Source organism: Rhinoderma darwinii, chromosome 4, assembly GCF_050947455.1.
Source record: "Rhinoderma darwinii isolate aRhiDar2 chromosome 4, aRhiDar2.hap1, whole genome shotgun sequence".
Taxonomy (NCBI): Eukaryota; Metazoa; Chordata; class Amphibia; order Anura; family Rhinodermatidae; genus Rhinoderma; species Rhinoderma darwinii.
The window spans coordinates 365,264,099-365,283,753 of NC_134690.1; the positions used below are offsets into that span (position 1 = coordinate 365,264,099).

The 19,655-nt window shown below is 41.5% G+C and overlaps 1 protein-coding gene across 4 annotated transcripts in view; it reads left to right on the top strand.

Moving 5' to 3' along the window:
* SLX4IP (SLX4 interacting protein) overlaps window positions 1-19,655 on the top strand; it is a 121,348-nt gene that overhangs the window by 93,239 nt on the left and 8,454 nt on the right. For all 4 annotated transcript variants that reach the window (XM_075863078.1, XM_075863076.1, XM_075863077.1 and 1 more), the window contains 2 exons: window positions 340-417; window positions 3,699-3,796. In XM_075863078.1, the coding sequence (XP_075719193.1) occupies window positions 340-417; window positions 3,699-3,796 (176 nt within the window). The remainder of the gene's footprint in view (window positions 1-339; window positions 418-3,698; window positions 3,797-19,655) is intronic.

Genomic DNA, 19,655 nt, shown 5'->3' on the forward strand with positions numbered 1-19,655 from the left:
CCTATCAACATGCATGCGTCCAACAATTTATTGTATTATGACGGATATGCGGATACCAAATGTATATGTATAGCATTTGTGATTTGGGTGTGTTTTCATGCCCAGTCCTCCACACTTTGCACATGATAACCACATACTAACTTTATGTCTTAAGAGGAATAGTTAACAATCCTAATGGAGCACTGCCCTCTGCTGCATCTTGTCCACTGCGAGCTCCTTCATACATCTGTCTCACATAATATTCCCTTCTCATCATGACAATATTTGCAGGACATCTGCTTTGTTTTCACAGCTTATTAAAATGACAAATCGTTAATATAATTTTTTCTTTCTGTTTAGGAAATCGGTTGCGAGTTGCGGCTTATTTTATTAAGAGAGGGGTTAACCTTCGCTGTGTTGTACAGCATCAGTATCGAGGTAAATTGTGAATGTATTATGACTATTTTCTTGGACTTGTTGGGACTGCCCTGAAATTCCTCAAAGACTGCAGCCTGTATCTAACAAGTCACTTAAGTTAGGATATTATTTTAAAGGCACGCTGACCCCCCTTTTTAAAAATAAAAAATAAAATAAAATTCAATTGAAGTCATTGAGAAATATTTATTTAGAAACATTTTCTGTACACTCTGAGATAGTTTCAGGTTTTTAAAAGATTATTTTTCCCTCTCAGTCTTCCCACTGCAGTGAACTTGGCCAACACAGGGATAATAAAGCATTTCACTGTATCTATTGAAATCAATGAGCTTTCTGTGGAATGCTTTGATATACAATGAAACCCCTCCAAAAGACTACCTCTTTGGGAAGACCACCCCCCCCCCATCTAAAAGTTTCTGTGACAGATTCTACCGACCTTCTGTGTATTACAGTTACAGGTCCGTACTCCTAGTAGCCAAAACGGCACCAAAAAATGTGGTGCCATTTGGCTAATAGGAGTGCTGAAAGTATACACCTGACTCATAGTTATAAAGGGAGCGCTCGTCCCGCCTCTCCCCGTTCATCTCTGCGGTGACTGACAGGCTGCAGTGTATACAAATATACACAGCAGCCTGTCAACCACCGGCCTGAACAGCGAGGGGAGGGGCGCTACCCTCATGAACACGCCAGATTGATAACTATGAGTCTGATGCATTCTTTCAGCGCTCCGTTTAGCCAAATGGCACATTTTTTTCTGCTGTTTTGGCTACTTGAAGTAATATATATGGAAATTGGAAGAAATTAATGTCACTGGGAAACTGGTTTCCGAAAGTCTTTGTTGTCTGCATGTGTGTATTTATTATGCTGAGTATGTGTGAGACCTACAAAACATAATTTTTTCCATAAATGCAATTTGTGAAAATGTTTTTTCATAGTAAAAATATTTATATAGCTAGAAAAATCCTCAGCTTCTTCCTTGTTATTCCCACTTGTAGTTGACAAATGTTATTCTTTACTAGTGTGTGTTGTAACATAATCCGGCTCTCACCAGTTATTTTTACACTCACCTGTCATATCATAACTGTCATACAATCATTTAGGGTAAAGTAATCTCCCTACAGATGCCATTACATTTGATAAATTGTATTTTTTGTCCGTTCTGTTTTACTGTGTGGGACAGATTTTTTTTTTTTATGATGCGGTGGGAACCAGTTTTGACAGGCTACAGATCAGGATGCCTATATATACATATATGTAATGTAATGATATTTTGCTCACGGAGACAGCAGTAAGAGCTTTAGATATTTCATGTTTAGTTTCACCTGAGATAGATTTCAGCCTTCAGGATATATCAGCTGGACATCAGCATCTAACTCATTTTGTAGCAAAGCTCTGAGCCTGTGAAACCCGAGTCCACATTGTTCTCATTGGTCAGATGTAACTCAAAACCAACCTTGGTGGTGTTATCAAAGGAAATCAGTTTTTTTGTTTTTTTTCTCAGGCTTCCGTGAGGCGTTCATGACCATGAGATGTTACAGCAATTCTAATAAAGCATTCTATTTATATAGGTCTAGGATTCCATTTTCTTCCGGTTACTCATTATCATTATATACAAAGCACCAAAATTCCTTATCATAGCGGAGTTATGACCAAATTGAATGTATCCAGTTTCTTTATTTTCAAGCCTAACCGAGTCACATGGGAGTCCATCATTGGCGTTCATATAAAGACTGTGCACTCATCATCCAGTTCTTTATGATTCCCAGTTGAGTGATCATCAATCTCACTCAGTGTTAAAGGGGTATCCCCATCATATAGTGTTATGGCACATTGCTAGGATATGCCATAACTTTATTATCGTGGAGGTCTGATCCTTTTGATCCAAATCGGCTCAGAGTCCCTTCAGCATTTCTACTGCGCTCCCAGATACCCGCTGTGCAGGGAACCGCAACACAGCTCCATTCAAGAGAGTTGGGCTGTGTTCTAGCTCTTTGTGCAATGAGTGGCCCGGAGCGTTGCTGTACAGAGAAAAAGTGTAATGGAGCTGTAGGTGCTGTAGTCCCTCATTCTAAAGGTGGTCATACACCTTTAAAGGGAAGGTATCATGAATTTTTTTTTTCTATCAAATTGCTTTTAGTATGATATTAAAATACATTTTATTTATTTGTGTTCCACTTTTTACTTTTTTCTTACTTTTACTTCTCTATGGGGCTGCCACTTTTTTTTTTCATCTCTGTATGTGTCGATTAACGACACATACAGAGATGGAATACGGCACATACAACCCCATAGAGAATGCGAACAGGAGCCGTTCCATTCACTGCAGCGTACGCCGTCTGTGTGGGTATTTCTCTCGACCTCGCTCGGTTAGGCCAAACGTGCATGTGTTCTCGATGGGAAGAGGGGAATAAGCTGCTGGTGGAATTTCTCTTGCCGCTTTAACCATGTCCATTGATAGCAGGTGCGTAAATTAAGCATCCATGCTGTCATTCTGCATAAAATCATCTTTTTCATGGATTGAGTCTTTATACCTGAGGAGCTGCACACATACTGAGGTCGTCTTGTAGAGTAACCGTCATCAGCTGCAGTCATGTAAAGAACTCCACTATTGGACTCTAGAACAGTAAAAACATTATGGGAAGATTTATGAATACCGTTGTCTCTTAAAGTGAGACAGAATGGAACTAGACCGCACAGGCCGAAACTGCACCTAAGTTATCACAGGGATCCACACTGTATGACAAATTTGGCGCACCTTGCTAGACATATTAGGCACTTTTATATTCCTTACGCCACCACTTGGCTGGCATACTTAACACCAATACCAAAAAAAATTGAGCAGGGCATTAATAAACCTGGCGCATTTTATGACTTTTCTAGACACTTTTCAAAACGTGCAGGTGAGATGTAAAACACGTAATAAATTTGGCTCAAGGAATGTACACCAGTTTTTTTTTAGCACAATTTGGGCCCAAATTCTGGCCCATTTTGCTTGGTAAAATTCCCCCTTTGTCTTAAGTGAAGATCACGCTACATCCTCTGGCAATCTGATGGACAAGTCTGGGTTTGCCACTGGATGAGCAATGGTCGTTAAAATGCAAATAACCAGTACGATCTTTCATTTTTAATCTGGTTCACATATTAGAAAATAATTTAGCAAAGTAAGAAAAGGTTATGGAAAGAGAACATACTGTAAACAAAGACACATAAGAATATATAAAATAGAAGGAAACTTAACATTGTTGAACTAGCAAAAAATGTTTTCAATCTTTGTCTTTCTACAGAGCTGTATGTGTTTCCAGACAGATTTGTGGTCTGTGTAAGTCAACTTGAACCTAATTCCAGCACGTGCGCAGCTGAGACGGTTAAACCTTCCAGTATGGTGAGTATGTGTGCAATAAACAAGCCTTGATCTTTTGGAGCCTCCACTACACATGTATCGTTGGTTTTAACAGGATTTAAGCATTTTTGTGGCAATTACGTATAAAAATATATGAAACCTTCCTGTATGCAGTTATGATTTATCGAATGAGGGGCTAAATGTAGGTGTAGAATATACACATGGAAATTGTCCTATATGAGGTAGAACCACAGTTTTAGGTCTATTAAAGGGCAATAGGCTTAAAACTGCACATGATACATACTAGCATCTGATCAAATATCATGAAAGGCTGGATGCATTTCCATTACGTAAAACGCCTCGATTCCATATTGGCGGTCCTTAAAGGCTTTGTACACCTTTTGAAAATATTTGATATAATATTACTAAATCAATGTTTAATTTGTTTTTAAACAATTTTAAATTTTTTTTTACTTTTGAAGATAGTTTCTATGTATCCTGTATCGTTCAGCTGAACGGACTACTGAAAGCTGGTCCTGCATGTCTCTGACACAGAGGATAAAGCTAATAATGATCACATAGAAGTTCGTAACTCAGATGTGATCATTATCAGCTGGATACTGTGTGTTAGAGACACACAGGACCCGATCTCAACCGAGCCGTCAGTTGAGCTGAACTGACGGAATCGTCAGTGACAAAACGATAAAGCTTCAATTTGTACAGAATACACAGAAGCTGTATCGTAAAAAGAAAAATTATTTTTTAATAAAAATCAATTTAAAAGTTGTTTAAATACACATAAAACATTGATGTATTAAAAAATTCCTTTCAAAGGTGTACATAGCCTTTAATGGGAATTTCCTTGACCTACCTTTTAATAGATAATTAGGCTGTAAATACAAATCTAAGCCACTTACCAATATAATGTTATTACTGATTTTGGCCATGGCACCCACATGGAAAAAGCAGTGATATGACTAAGTCATGTGATCACATAGAGGTGATGTCCCATGGAAGACACATCACAATCGTTGGATTGTTTACATACACCCGCAGCTTTACCACATCCTGGGCTCTGAGCAAAAATAGTAATAGTAACAAGATTATATTGTTAAGTGGCTTAAATCTTTTGTGAATATTTTAAAGATAAAGAACTACTGTGGACAGTTTGTACCAATGCAAAGGGCATAGAAATAGATCTAAAGAACAGTAAGGGTCCTATTGGGCCGTGTAAATGAGCGCCGATCAGCGAGACAGCTTGTTGTTTGGTGCTCGTTTGATCCTTTCACAAGGAACAATACTAAGTTATGTATGGGGACAAGCAATAGTTACTACGATAGCTCGTCCCCATTTATTTCCAACATATTGGCACCACATCTCCATGTTTACTCAGGGATATGTGCTGCTGACAACAATAAAATGTAATGCTGCGTAAACTATACGATCAACCGATGAACAAGCTCGTTTGGCCGATAATTGACCTGTGTAAAAGGGCCCTAACAGTACTACCACACTCGAAGTCCTTTTTCTATACAGTAATGGTATCATGCCGTGGAATGCACTAGGGACCATTATCCATGAATGAAAGGGGACCTGTCAGTTACTCATGTAATTATGGAATGTGAAAGCCAAAGTACATAATACATAGAGCAATTCTAGTTCTGCAGATGGGAGAGATGCCAGTCACCTCTTATGACACACAATAATAATTAAAAAGGTAGCTGTTCTCTTTCTAGAGGTGAAGTTGTCCTCAAATTCTGTTCCAAAATGGCTTCTACATTTCTTTCCTTCTTTGCAAAAATGTAGTTAAGTAAATATTTTTTCTACATCGACCATCTGAATTTTATATTGTTTATGTCATCACCTTTATTTATAGTTAGCCCAGTGTGTTTTCCATGAATAAAGCTGGACTGGGGCCACAGATATATTTCCTCCTTGAACATTCACAGTTGGTTTCCTTGAAGATATGTAACCATATCAGTCCTTATGGGATCCTATGATCACTGAAAAACACACCAGTGGCCTCCTGCCATGGAGAACTTCAAGAGCAGCCATGCGGAATTATAGCAGGAATCCTTAGCCGTGGGTGGATGTGGACCTGGGGGAAACTGATCATTTTTCTCTGTTATGCTTGTATGCTGCAGCCAGGCCTTAAACCGCACTCATCCTCCAAGTTCTACAGGGAAAATGAAGTACGCCTGGAAGAAAGGGAGGATGAACAGAGTGTGACCACCCAACAGCCGGCAGTGAACTTGACAGTCGAGATATTCATTCCTCCCAGTGGTCGTATCTAAGTTCAGAGTCTTTGGTGACTCTGCATGTTCTCAAAAGATGGGAACATTAATATATTTAGAAATGTGTTTTATATATATATATATATATATATATGTGTGTACATGTGTATATATATAATATACACACTCCTCAACATAGCAACACCAGGGAGGGCAAGCCTTAAGGTTATGCAAATCGAGGATGTAGCAGGTGTCGCTAAGATCTGCAAATGATCACATTTCCAAGCACCTAGCTCCAATCTGTGGCATGTGGGAGGCATAAAAGCTGGATTGAAAGCAAAGTTTTTTAGCCACATGTAACATCAAAAATCGGATCGAAAAGTGGTGTGGGATGATTGTGCGATGCCTCCTGTTCATTGACGTTCCAGTTATCGACACTTGTCGCAAACTGAGAAGGACAGAATCCTTGAACTGAGTGACCTTGGTATATCACTCTGGCAGATCGCTACGCGCCTAAACCAATGTCAGCACTGTTCAACAATGCATGTCCTGGAGGCTGGGAGAACAACGACGAAGAGGCGAACCCCTGCACGGATGGCTCGTCTGATTGGAAAAATAGCGTTTAGTGATCCATTCTGTACTGCAAGTGAAATTGGACGTCACATCCCAAGCCTAGGGCAGCAACCGGTGCCGACACAAATCATCAGAAGGCGTTTACACGACATTAGGCTAGAAGTCAGAAGTCCGGCTACAGTTCCATTGACCACACGCCACCGCTCTCAAAGGCTATCATGGTGCACAACAAGACGGCAATGGAAGTCTATCCTCTTTAGCGATGATTCCTGCTTTTGTCTCTGACTCAAGGATAGCCGGAGATTGGTCTGGAGACCACGTGGGCAATGCCATGAAGAGGCCTTCACAAGGGTACGTCATACTGGTCCTACTCCCGGGATTATGGTATGGGGTGGCATAATGTATGGTAGCCGGATCCCTCCAGTCTTCATTTCAGGTACACTAACAGCTCCGCGTTACATTGATTTGGTCGTGGAACCAGTGGTACGGCCATTTCTCCAAATTGTCCCAGAAGCTGTTTTTCAACAGGACAATGCCCGCAAGTTGCTCGCGCTACTGTGATCAGCCTGCGTGGCCTAAACATTCTACCATGGCCTGCAGCATCTTCAGCCTTGTCTCCCATGGAGCACATCTAGGACGTCATTGGTCGGCAATTGCAAAGAGAGCTGCCAGCAGTCAATTTTGATGATTTGCGTGCCCAAGTGCATTCAGAGTGGCATAACATTCCTCATACAACCAGTAATAACCTCATTGATAGCAATGTATTTCTGCCGTGTTGCAATTTCAATGTTGAGGAGTGTGTGTGTGTGTGTGTGTGTGTGTGTGTGTATATGTATATAAATATATATATAATGTGTGCGTGTGTAATGAGGAGTAAAGTATAAATATACAGTATGATTATCCAGCACCTTTCTGATCTTGAGGATGTTAGATTATAATAATTTAATCATCTATCATCTATCTATCTGTCTGTCTCACTATCCATCTTAAGACTGAATATACTAGTGATTTATATTTCACAATAATTTTTGTGTAAGAATAATAAAATGTGATTAACACATGAGTTTTCTAGCTCAGATGGTTTCTGCAAATAGTTTTCTCTCCTAAAGTAGTTTATCCTCATGTATTGGTTGAGGTGTTTGCATTTAGTCCTTTGGGAGTGACTTGGGAGGATTTACCTTATACAAACCACAAACATTTTGAAAGTGCCACAAAATATTCATCAGTTGTGGACATATGTTTTTGCATTAACGCTAACAGACGTCCCAATTATATTAGAACAACTACATGTGGAGACCATTTTCTTTCACACCAGGGAAATGTGGCCAAAATTGGCCTGTCTACACAGACATCTGTTATCTAAAAGACTATCATCTGGAATTGGCCCTTTATAATCAGGGCATTGATTCTTTCTGAGAAAAGGTGTTCTGTAGGTTCAAAATAATGCTAATCTAGAATCTCTGCCTCGATTCAGAGTAATTCTGTTAATATAGTCACCTGAGTTTGTAGTTTATAAACAGTGCGATAGGTCCCTACAGGATAGGGAAGTTCTGTAATGCGAAGAATTGTGGTGAAAAAAAGAATCCATTTGTAACTAATATAAAACATGTTTTTCTAGAAGTGTTTTTTGCAGATTTGTATTTGAGAGTATTACCGATTCACACTACGAGCAGTGACTGGAATGAAGGGGAAGCGGCGCTAATACGAACGCTGCGGCCCCTTCAAAACTGCTGATCGGCGGGGGTCCCGGCAGTCGTACCCCGAGTGATCAACTTTTGATGGCCTTTCCTGAGGTTAGGCTATACGTTTTTAGCGACTGGACAACCCCTGTAATTAACCGCCAGTTATATATAAATCTTTATATAGGTCAACGCCATTAAACCAGATTCCTATACTGGTGATACGTCAATCTGTCAAGAGACCATTTATAAAAGACTCACAGACTTTTTACATCACTTAGAAGTTTCTTGGTATCAGCGAGACCTTCTCTTTTCTCCTAATCTCCTTTCCCTTAGGGATGTCAGGGCCTTAACCCTTCCCAAGAGCACATGTTTTGTCTGTCAAAAATAAGGATTCAGTACTCCGAATGGCTAATGAGAAGTGACAGTCCATGGACTGGAAAAGCTTGGTAATGTGCAGTGCCCACCCAGTCTTCACGCAAGTGTAAATATGCCAAGAAATGTGCTTTTAATTTAAGAATGGGGCGGGAGAGAGGACATTTGTTAGTTGCAAGGTTTTGTTCTTCCACTGTTGATACAATACATCAACATCTATAGATTCTCTTACTTTCGCTTATACATTGTTTAATGCAAGGGAATGTCCACATCTGCAATACAGATCCAGAAGTGATTCCCAGATAAACAAGAACACAAAACAACGCAGAGCCCGTTTCGCCGACGTGCTTCAATAATGTGACTGGACGCAGCGCTCACTCTTTTATTTACGTCTGTTTCTGAATTCTCTCGTAGGCTTTGGAAGCCTTAGGGAGTTTACATCACTGCACATAGCTGAGACTCTGGTTCCCACAGAGCTGTTCAAAGACTGACTCACGGTCTGTGTTAATTGTTCTCAAAATTCAACACTTTAAGGGTGTGGCCAGAGAGGAAAGTCTACTGTACTTATAGGGCATGTTCAGAAATGTTTCACACATAAATCATGTTTTTGTTCCACTCAAAAATGCAACACACAACTTAAAGCAGAAGTGCCACCTAATACGGCTACCTTCTCATGTACTTCATAGTCATCCGTCTCTGAGGACCTGCCAGCGGCGTTATGAGGTGTGAAGGATACAAAGTGCTCCAGTTGTCAGGGATGAATTTATGTGTAATTCTCCCTTAGGTATAAAGCTGCAGGGGAGCAGAGATGAGGTTACTTGCTTAATCTTTTCTGCCTTATACAGTGTCGAGAAATATTCAGCTATGCTTTCCGACCGATGATGCAGAGTATTTATACTGTAGCGGCGTACACGTGAGGAGTTCTTCGCTGTCAATCAGTGAACCAGGTGTTTTCCGCTGCAGATTATACAGAACCACATCTTCCACAGCAGCTGAACACCAACAGGTTGAATTAGCGTGATCTGATACTGGTAGTTCCCCCTTACCTGGTGGGCCTTCCAATCCTGAAAACGTTCACTAGGTGTCAAAACATGCCAAAGATGAGCAGTTTAGCCTACGTTTTTTTTTTGTTTTTAAAGGGTAACCAAACTTTCAAAAAAACTTTTGACATGTCAGAAGTTTTGATCGGTGGGCGTCAGAGCATTGACACCCCAACGATCGCTAAAATGAAACAGCAGAAGTGCTCAGGTGACCGTTGTGCCGCTTAGTTTCTGATCAGCTTTCCTCGGAGTGGTGTACAGGCTCAATAGAAAGTCTATACCGTACACCGCTTGATCAGCTTTCTGAGGACAGTAGATCAGAAACACAGCGGTACATCGCTCACCTAAGCGCTTCTGCTGTTTCATTTTAGCGATCGGTGGGTGTCTCAGTGCTTGGACCCCAGCGATCAGAATTTCTGACATCTCACTATGACGTCAAACGTTTTTTGACATTTTTAATTCCCTTGTATACTATTAAAGGTGAACTCAAGGGAGAATAACCCATATCCTTGAGCTCATTCAAAATTATTTTATTACTCTGAATTATGATATCCTTTTGAAGAGTAATGCTCCGGTGCCCCATTCTCAGACAAATTTAAAAAAAAATCTCTGTGATGGGTCCTGTAATAATTAATGAGGGAGCATTTATTTTTGCAGCAAATGGGAGGATCATGACAACATTTTGTGCATGTACTGACATTGTTATGATCCATAAATAGCATGCCTGACTAACATCTGAGATCTTCGCTTTACAGGACTCTAGATTAAAAAGATTTGGGGTTGGGGGATTGGCCTTAACCAGGGCAAAGTAAATTAACTGTAAAGAGGCTCTGTCACCCGTTTATAACTTCCCTATCTCCTACCTAATCTAATAGGTGCTTTGATGTAGATAGCTACTGCTTTTAAAAAAAATTATAATTTGTTATTGACCGTTTTTCCTAAAAGCCCAAATGGCCATTTTTTTTCTATTTACCAAGTGGGCGTTGTATAGAAAAGTGTATGACGCTGACCAATCAGCATCATACACTTCTCTTCATTCCAGCCCAGCCTCCAGCCGCTGCAGATTCGGGTAAACGTCCTGGCACGGCTGGAGGCGATGTCTGTTCAGTCTTCCGCCGCTCCGGTGAAGGACCTGCGGGATGAAGTGATGTCACAGCGTCACCGTGAATCAAGCTGGGCTGGAATGAAGAGACGTGTATGACGCTGATTGGTCAGCGTCATACACTTTTCTATACAATGCCCCATTGGTGAATAGAAAAAAAACGCCCAGTTGGGCATTTAGAAAAAATTTGCATAAATCTAAAAATGTTCATAACATGGTCAATAATAAACATTTTTTTAAAAAGCAAACAAAAAAAAAAAGGAGTTATCTACATCAAAGCGCCTGTTAGATTAGGTAGGAGATAGGGAAGTTATAAACTGGTGACAGAGCCTCTTTAAGTTCTCTGTTCAGACCTGTTCTCTGGACAGAGGTAGTCCCCACAGTCAGACTCCTACTGTGCTAGCTAAAGTATTCTTTGACATTTCATAAAATGCCATGGTAGGAAAGCCCTTTAACCCCATCAATCACAACCGTACCCTAAGTGAAAAAAAAACTTCTCATTGCTTAGATTCTCATTTACAATACCTTTATAAAGCCTTTCCCTTCAGAGCTCAGCCGCTTGTGCTGCAGACCTCTTCTTTATCCTAATAGGAAGTTATTGTCTGCCATGTTACATATACGGTGGTGCAGCAGCCCGATCATGTTTCTGCAAGCCTGGCGGCCACCTTACACTTATTACTTCTCACCCCTCTCACATTGCAGAGGCTTCCTTCTCAAATCAGGGCTGAGGCTGCTGTAATCACAGGATTTTATTATCTACATACACACAGACAGCTTGTAATTCTGTTTTGGTAAGATATCTATCTATCTATCTATCTATCTATCTATCTATCTATCTATCTATCTATCTATCTATCTATCTATCTATCTATCTATCTATCTATCTATCTATCTATCTATCTATCTATCTATCTATCTATCTATCTATCTATCTATCTATCTATCTATCTATCTATCTATCTATCATCTATCTTATCATCAGCAAGGAGGAAGTAAAGTGTGGCAGTAATTCAAGTCTCCTCCTACTCTGCCCTATAGTGAAATGAATGAAGTTTTCCAGTGAATAAAGCTAAGAAACCAGCATAGAGCACTAATTATTTTTATTCCGGATTATGAACTACATCTTACACACTGAGGATTTTAAGTGGATCATGAGAGGGAAATTGACCATGTTGTGATTGGGAAGAGATTTGTGGAATTGCAGCAGATTCAATTTGGCCACATGCTGGTAAAAAGAAAGAAGAAGCTGAGCTTTCCATTGTAATTATTCTTTATGGGTTTTCTTTAGTCCGTTCGATGTCAGCAGAAGCTGCAGCAAATCTACCTATTCCTCTTTTAGGGCAAACTTGAAAAAAAAAAATTTTTTGTTCATTTTAGTCTATTTAAATTGCTGCATGTATATTAAGGTTCAATGTGTGTGAAGTCTGATGTATAACAAAATGATTAGACTGAAAACAGATTCATTTATTATAGTGTGTTTAATACAGTCTGTAAAATAATGTTAATGTTTTTTGTTTTTTTTTGTTAACTTGTGTCCTCGAGAGAAAATAACAAGTAAAGTATTTCCAGGAGGACCGTTTACTAATTAAAAGGAAAGGACCTGTTGGTGCCTATAATTATTTGCAAATAAACTCTAACCATAGATCCTAAATCAGTGGAAAGCTTTGCCAGGAGCTGCACTAGATAAGGTTGGGCTGAGGGTTTGGGTGTCGTTTAAAGAGCCAGGAAGTAAATTTACTGCTGTGTTCTAATGAACCTGGGGTGAGGGGCATGTCAAACAAGTGTCAAAAGTGGTTATTGGGTTACATAAGTGTGTCTCAGGGTAGCCATATAGATTCTTTAACCATTTAAGGTCTAGATTGCGTTCGTTTTGCCCACACACAATGTTTCTTCTTGATGGAAATACAATAAATACAATTGTCACAGTTAGTTTTATATATATATATATATATATATATATATATATATATATATATATACAAATCAGAGACGTATCTAGGTTCTCCTGCACCTGGGGCGAAGATTCAGTTTGAACCCCCCCAAACCACCACCCGCCAACTTCTTTCCCGATATCTCCATCCCCCTCGCCACGTTTGCTTTCTCTACCAATCAATGAGGTGTCATTTTGTTTTTCACATTTTTCTTTATGTAACTCAAGCCTAAAACCATTTGTACATTTTACCGGTAATATAGGTATATAAGATAGTTAACATAACAATAAATTAAAAGAAAAAAAATTAAAGAGGTCAGTACCTGACTAAAACAGATTGTATAACTGAGGCTAATGAGAGTATATGAACAGCCTCCTCTTTTAGATAGTGCCACACAGCCCGCCTTGTAGATAGTGCCACGCGCCCCCATTGTAGATGAAGTCACACGGCCCCCTTTGTACATAGTGCCACAAACACCCTCTGTAGATAGTGCCACACAGCCCCCATGAATATAGTGCTTCACACACCCCTGTAGATAGCGTCACACACCTCCTTGTACATAGTGCCACACAGCCTCCCTTTTAGATAAAGCCACACAGCGCCCCCTTGTCAATAGTGCCACACAGCCCCCCTTGTCAATAGTGACACACAGCCCCCCTTGTTGATAGCACCACACAGCCCCCCTTATTGATAGCACCACACAGCCCCCAAACAAACAAAAAAAATTGTACTGACCTAGCCCTGTTCCCGTGACGAACGGTGCAGCTCCAGAGTGTCCTCAGTGGTCTAGGAGACGGGACTTGCATAGGCCGGTGTAATCCAATGATGTCATTGCGCCGGCCTCCACAGGGATCCTGTTCCAACGCCTTAGTGAATGGCAGAGCAGGGAGCTAGCATAGTATTCAATTGTATCCATGTCCTAATGACGCAGATACAATTGAATGTGTCAGTTGTCTGGGGCCTCCGGATACCCGGTGCAGGCAGCGGCACCGGGTATGAGGGGGCACATGCTGCCCAGGGGCATCACGGGCCCCCTCCTGCCGCAGGGCCGGTAGCAGTCTCGATACTTTCCTCCTAGTTGGGCGCTGCACCACCACCTTCCTTTCCTCCTAGTTGGGCCCTACATGCCCCGTCTGCCCCTCTATATATAAATATATGTGTGTGTGTATGAACAACCCCTATGAGCCAGAGTGCAGAGTCATTGGCAGCAGTTTTGCTCAGACAGACTCGGATCGTTCATGTATCACACGGACAAACATACATTTGGATGGCCTCTTGTAATACTACATTTCACCTGTGCAGAGGAAATTAGCATTTTGGGCACTAATTGAAGCATTAAAGTCGTGTGAAGGGAAAAAAAGAGGCTGTCTTTGTTTCAACCCCGTGATCGCCACGGCTGACGATTTTATACGGACAATGCTGGCCTAAAAAGAGCCCCCTAAGCTTGTCCAGACAACAATAAATGCATGTGGTCAAAATGTCTTGAAGGGGTTAAATTCAACATTTAATTGGTTTCCTGTCACCAGAGAGTGCATTGGCAGCAGTGCATTTTGGGAGATCAGATGAAACCTACACAGTTACAGCTAAGGCTCTGCTCACATCCAGGGCTGCCATGAGGAATTTACCATTACCGGGGTTGGGCAATGGAAAATGTGGCGCTCACGTTTGTACGTTATACGCATTAACTGATTTTGGTGCTGATGTCAATTACAGTGAATGAAACCATGGAGCAGGCTGTGACCGGTTAATGCTCTGGATTTTGTTCTATTTAGCCAAAACGTATCAACCTGTATGGCATAAAGTGGGATACGATGCCCGGGGAATGGCCCTGGGGAAACTACTGAAGTCCCTGTCAATAAATGGACAGTGTTGTCAGGAGCTTTTCCAGGGCTGGAGTTTCTGGGCAGAACTTCTACTAGCACTCTGCCCAGGGACTTTGACTTTGCCAATCCTGAGTCCAAGGCCAGAGAGTCGGCAACGCTCTGGCCAGGAATTCCGGCCCTGGAGAATCCTCTGACGTCACTTTACATATATGGACAGTGATGTCAGGAGTTTTCCCAGGGACAAAGTCCATGGGCAGAGCACTTGTGATGCTCTGTCTGGGGACTCTGGCATTGGGAAGCTCTGGATGTCAGTCCCCATACTAATGTCAGGAGCGGTATACGGCTTTTTGTGGAATCTCTCAGGATGGAATAGCAAAGTCTACTACGCTATTCTATCCTTCAAAAAAAGGTAAACCAACATATACCAGCCCGACATAGGCTAAAAGGACATAGTGGAGCCCTGTGAATTTTTGTTTACGTTGTTTATAGTGCATGTTCGGAGATTTTCTCTACAATAAATGTAGGGCAATAACACGATGTGAAGGGGGAAGCCCTTGTGGGGATATAAGGAGCACTAACTTTTTTATATTGCCATTAAAGTCCAATGTGTTTTTATGCAGCAAACATCTGAGGATTACACTTGGATTTCTGCCGCAGATGTGCCATAAGCATGTAGCAGATCCGTGCGAGAATTAGTCCCATGGTCATTCAAAGTTGCTTATCTTCGGCTTTTCCGTGCAAAATAAGTAGCATGCTTCTTATTGCTGTGCTGGATTTCTTTTCATGGTGCGACAAAAATACACGTGGAAAAATTTTCCTAGCATGTGAACTGGGTTGCGGAAACCTCATATGCATGGGATGCAGATTGTCATTGAAATCCGTATCAAATCCAACACGTGTGAATGGGGCCCTTGGATGAGTTGAAAAAAAACTCTGTTAGGCTAAATGCACACGAGGCATATTACGTGCGGATTTGCCGCATGTATTTTCGTGCGTCAAATCCGCAGTGTAATACAGTATCAGCAAAGTAAATGAGAGCTCAAGAAATCTCATCTACACGTCGCAGATATTTTAAAATCTGCATTCCGCTTGCAAATTGTATCTGAGCAGTTTAAAAAAAATCAAAAATAACAAATCCGCAGCGTAAAAACCGCACTTAAGAATGCACTATTAGGGCTTGTCCACACGTTGTGGAATTGTTGCATTTTTTCCGTCTGGAATTGCGGATGGAAAATACGCAGCAGAATACAGTAGCAGCAAAGTGGGTGTGATGTAACAAATCTCATCCACACACTGTGGAAAAATTCCGACCAGAAATTGACCTGTGGTGCGTATTTTTCAGACCTCATCATGTCAATTCCTGCTGCGGAAAGTGGACTGAATTGCTGCGTTTTTCAAAGGAGATGTCACCATATCCTATAATTGATCAATGCCGCAAAATTCGCACCATTTTCTGCAGTAAAAAATGCAGGAAATGGTGCGTTTTTTTCTGCAGCGGAACATCTGCTACTTACAACGGAATTGCTGCACAAATTTTCTACAGCAATTCCGTTCTGTGTGGACAAGTCCTTAGGTGCGGAATTTACCTGCAGCATTACCTGCGGTTTTGATGCAGATTTTCTGCACCAAATTCCTCAACGCCTGCATTTAGCCTTACAGATTTTGCCAGGGATTTGCAGCAAATTAACCCTTTGCATTGTAAGGATATGTTCACACGGCCTATTTTCAGCCGTTTTTCGGCCGTAAACGCCCCCGAAAAACGGCTTTAAAATACGGAGGCTGAACGCCTCCAAACATCTGCCGATTTATTTCAATGGGAAAAACTGTGTTTCATTCCCACGGGAGAACAACCCGTAAAAAAGAAGTGCATGTCCCGTTTTTGGAGCTGTTTTCAATAGAAAAACAGCTTAAAAAACTGGCATAAAGAACGCATCAAAAAATGCTTGATGCTTAAAAACGGCTGAAAATCAGGGGCTGTTTTCCCTTGAAAAGCTCCGTATTTTACGGACGTTTTGTGTTTGCTGTGTGAACATACCCTAAAGGGTAAAATAAGTTCCAATTCTGCAACATAATAGACATACTTCTGATTTAATAATCAGCAGCACGTTCTAAATTCCATGCAGATTTTTTTATGCTGCATGTGCATGGGTTTTTGAAAATAAGTTAGGGATTATTCAGACGAACGTGTTAAATTTCAGTGTGACGCCATTGTTTTAATGGCCGTCACATGGTTGCATGTATTTCTATGGGGCTATTTACACAGCCGTTGTTTTAACGGACCGTGTAAGGGGCCGAGAAATAATAGTACATGTCCCATTTATGTCCGTTTTTACAGATCCCTCAATAGATCCGTGAGAACGGGTTCCACATGGGTGCAAATTGGCAGTGGAAAAACGGCCATTTTGCTCACGTTCGTGAACATTTGTAGTGAATTTTCAGTGCGCAATCCGCACAAGAAATAGGAGACAAATCCACCACTTCTGAAGTGGCCTTGTTGAAACGTCCGTGTTCGGTCCGTTTTATATGGACCGTATGTCGGCAGTATTTCCCGGAACGACCACAGTTCAGGGAGCCGAGCTCCTAGCATCATAGTTATCTATGACGCTAGGAGTCCCTGTCTCTCTGCGGGAATACTGTCCCTGGTCCCGTACTGAAAACATGATTACAGCAAAAAAACGCTATGGAAACAATTTTAACATACTTTATATAATCAAGTTATATATAATCAAGTGGGGTCAGGAGGAATGTGAAGCAGGATGGAGAGAGGGGGACACACTCACTAGCCTGCCTGTCCAGTCCGCGGTGTAGAGAAGGAGCTGGCTGGGGGCGGGATCTCTCCACACTGAGCTTCAACATGCTGCATCTTCCCCTAAGTCCTCTCAGGGCCCCAGCGTTAGTTACTTCAGAGTAAGGAACGGGCCCTATTACATTGCAGGGTCCATTCCTTTCTCCAAGTGACTAACGCTGGGGCTCTCAATGAAATGTGTAAAGTTGCTGAAAAGCGACGGGCCCCTATTTTTCATCATTCTAGCCGGGCCCCTGACGGCAATACCAGCTGTACTTCCCTGATGGCGGCCATGGTCATATCAGTGTTGAGGACTTTATTAGGAGTCTCCATCACCGATTCTGCCGGTTTTGCATGCTTCGCTATTTTGTCCGGCAAAATGACGGACACCTTTATGAAAACCCATTAAAGTCAATGGGTTCTGTCGAGCACCATTGGTTTCTGTCATGCGATAGATCCAGCGGCTCCAGTTCTTTTGTTGTTCTGCTTCTATGTCGGAGCAGAATAACGAAAAGCCATGACGTCAATGTTTATAGAGCCTGAGTTGTTGGGTCACGTGAAATCTGCAAACAAATTTCAAGAAGAAATTAGCAGAATTTTTGCTTTTATTTTGCGTGTGAATAGTGAAGAAAACGACATATAGCTCAAAATCAGTGGAAGTAAAGGAAAATATTTACTTAGTTACTCAACTTTTTGTGTATTTTTGAACTGTAAAATATTGTTCAAAAGAAGAGTCTCCTTATAGGCTAGCCATAGACATGAATTTCTGGTTGGCAGATCTTACAGTCTTGAGAGATTTGCTGACAATCTGATGGTTATAGATACTGGTAGGCCCTGACAGTCATTTGTTCTCAAGTGGCAAAATGTAATTTGGCCATGTTTTTTTGTTTTTTTTTCACATTGTTTTTCTCCTGAGATGATGACTCAAAGGCTATGGAAACCTTTTGCATGTTTATTTTTTTAATTAAATCATTGTATTTTCTTATTGTAAGCACTTTTTTAATTGACTTATTAAAATGTTTTTACTTTTTACGATACAGCTTCTATATACCCTGTATACATAGAAGCTGTATTGTTCTCACTCAGTCGATATCGTCAGTTCAGCTGAACAGATGGCTCGGATAAGAGCGGGTCCTGCGTGCCTCTGACTCACAGTGTCACGATACGTGGGTATGTGAACCCACTAGGCCGCACCGCCGCAGCGGAGTATCAGCTTGCCAAACAACAGTCCTAGTACAAGAGTATCTTTGATAGTCCAGACAGTAGCGGAGGCTGAGGCACAGATGTACTTGCAGGCAGATGACACCAGACGTGGTGTATAACAGCAGGTGTGACCGATGACACAACACGACTCCAACACTCTAAGGGTATGTTCACAAGGCTTATTTACGGACGTAATTCGGGCGTTTTACGCCTCGATTTACGTCCGAAAATGCGGCTCGATAGCGTTGGCAAACATCTGCCCATTCATTAGAATGGGTCTTACGATGTTCTGTGCACACTGTCATTTTTTTTACGCCCCGCTGTCAAAAGGCGGGGCGTAAAAAAGACGCCCGCATCAAAGAAGTGCCTGTCATTTCTTCAGGCGTAAATGGAGCTGTTTTCCATGGACTCCATGGAAAACCAGCTCCATTTAACATCCGTAATGGACGCAGCAAAAAGCGCCTCAACATGCCATTACGGCTGAAATTACGGTGCTGTTTTCTCCTGAAAACAGCCCCGTAATTTCCGCCGTTACGGACGCTGCCGTGTGAACATACCCTAAGGCACAGGAACAAATGTAGCACGGAATACAGGAACAAATGTCACAGTGGATACAGGAGACAGGTAGCAGGGTACGGTAACAACGGGAACAGGATAACACTAAGGGACCATTTGCTAAGACTAACATGGGTGAACACAACAACGCTCAGGCAATGAGTGAAAGGGTAAGGCCCTTTTTATAGTCCAGGGTGATCATGGGCTAATTACAGATTTTACACATGTGAGCGCGCGCACCCTACGGGAACCAGTGCCGACGTCTCTCAGGAGGGAGACGCCGCCCGGGACTCAACCCTCGAGGCTGTGACCATGGACGAGTAAGTTAGAACGACAGTCCAGGGCTGTGGACGTTACACACAGGATCCAGCTAATATCGATCACATCTAAGTTATGAACTTAGATGTGATCAATATTACCTGGGTCCTGTCTCTCAGCTGAGCTCTTAGCTGAACTAAAGGAATCGGCTGAGAGAGAACGATTCAGCTTCTATTTATACAGGATACATAGAAGCTGTATCGTAAAAAGTTTATAACAGTCAATTAAAAAAGTGCTTAGAATCAAAAAATACATTGATTTAAAAAAAAAAAAAAAGATTCAA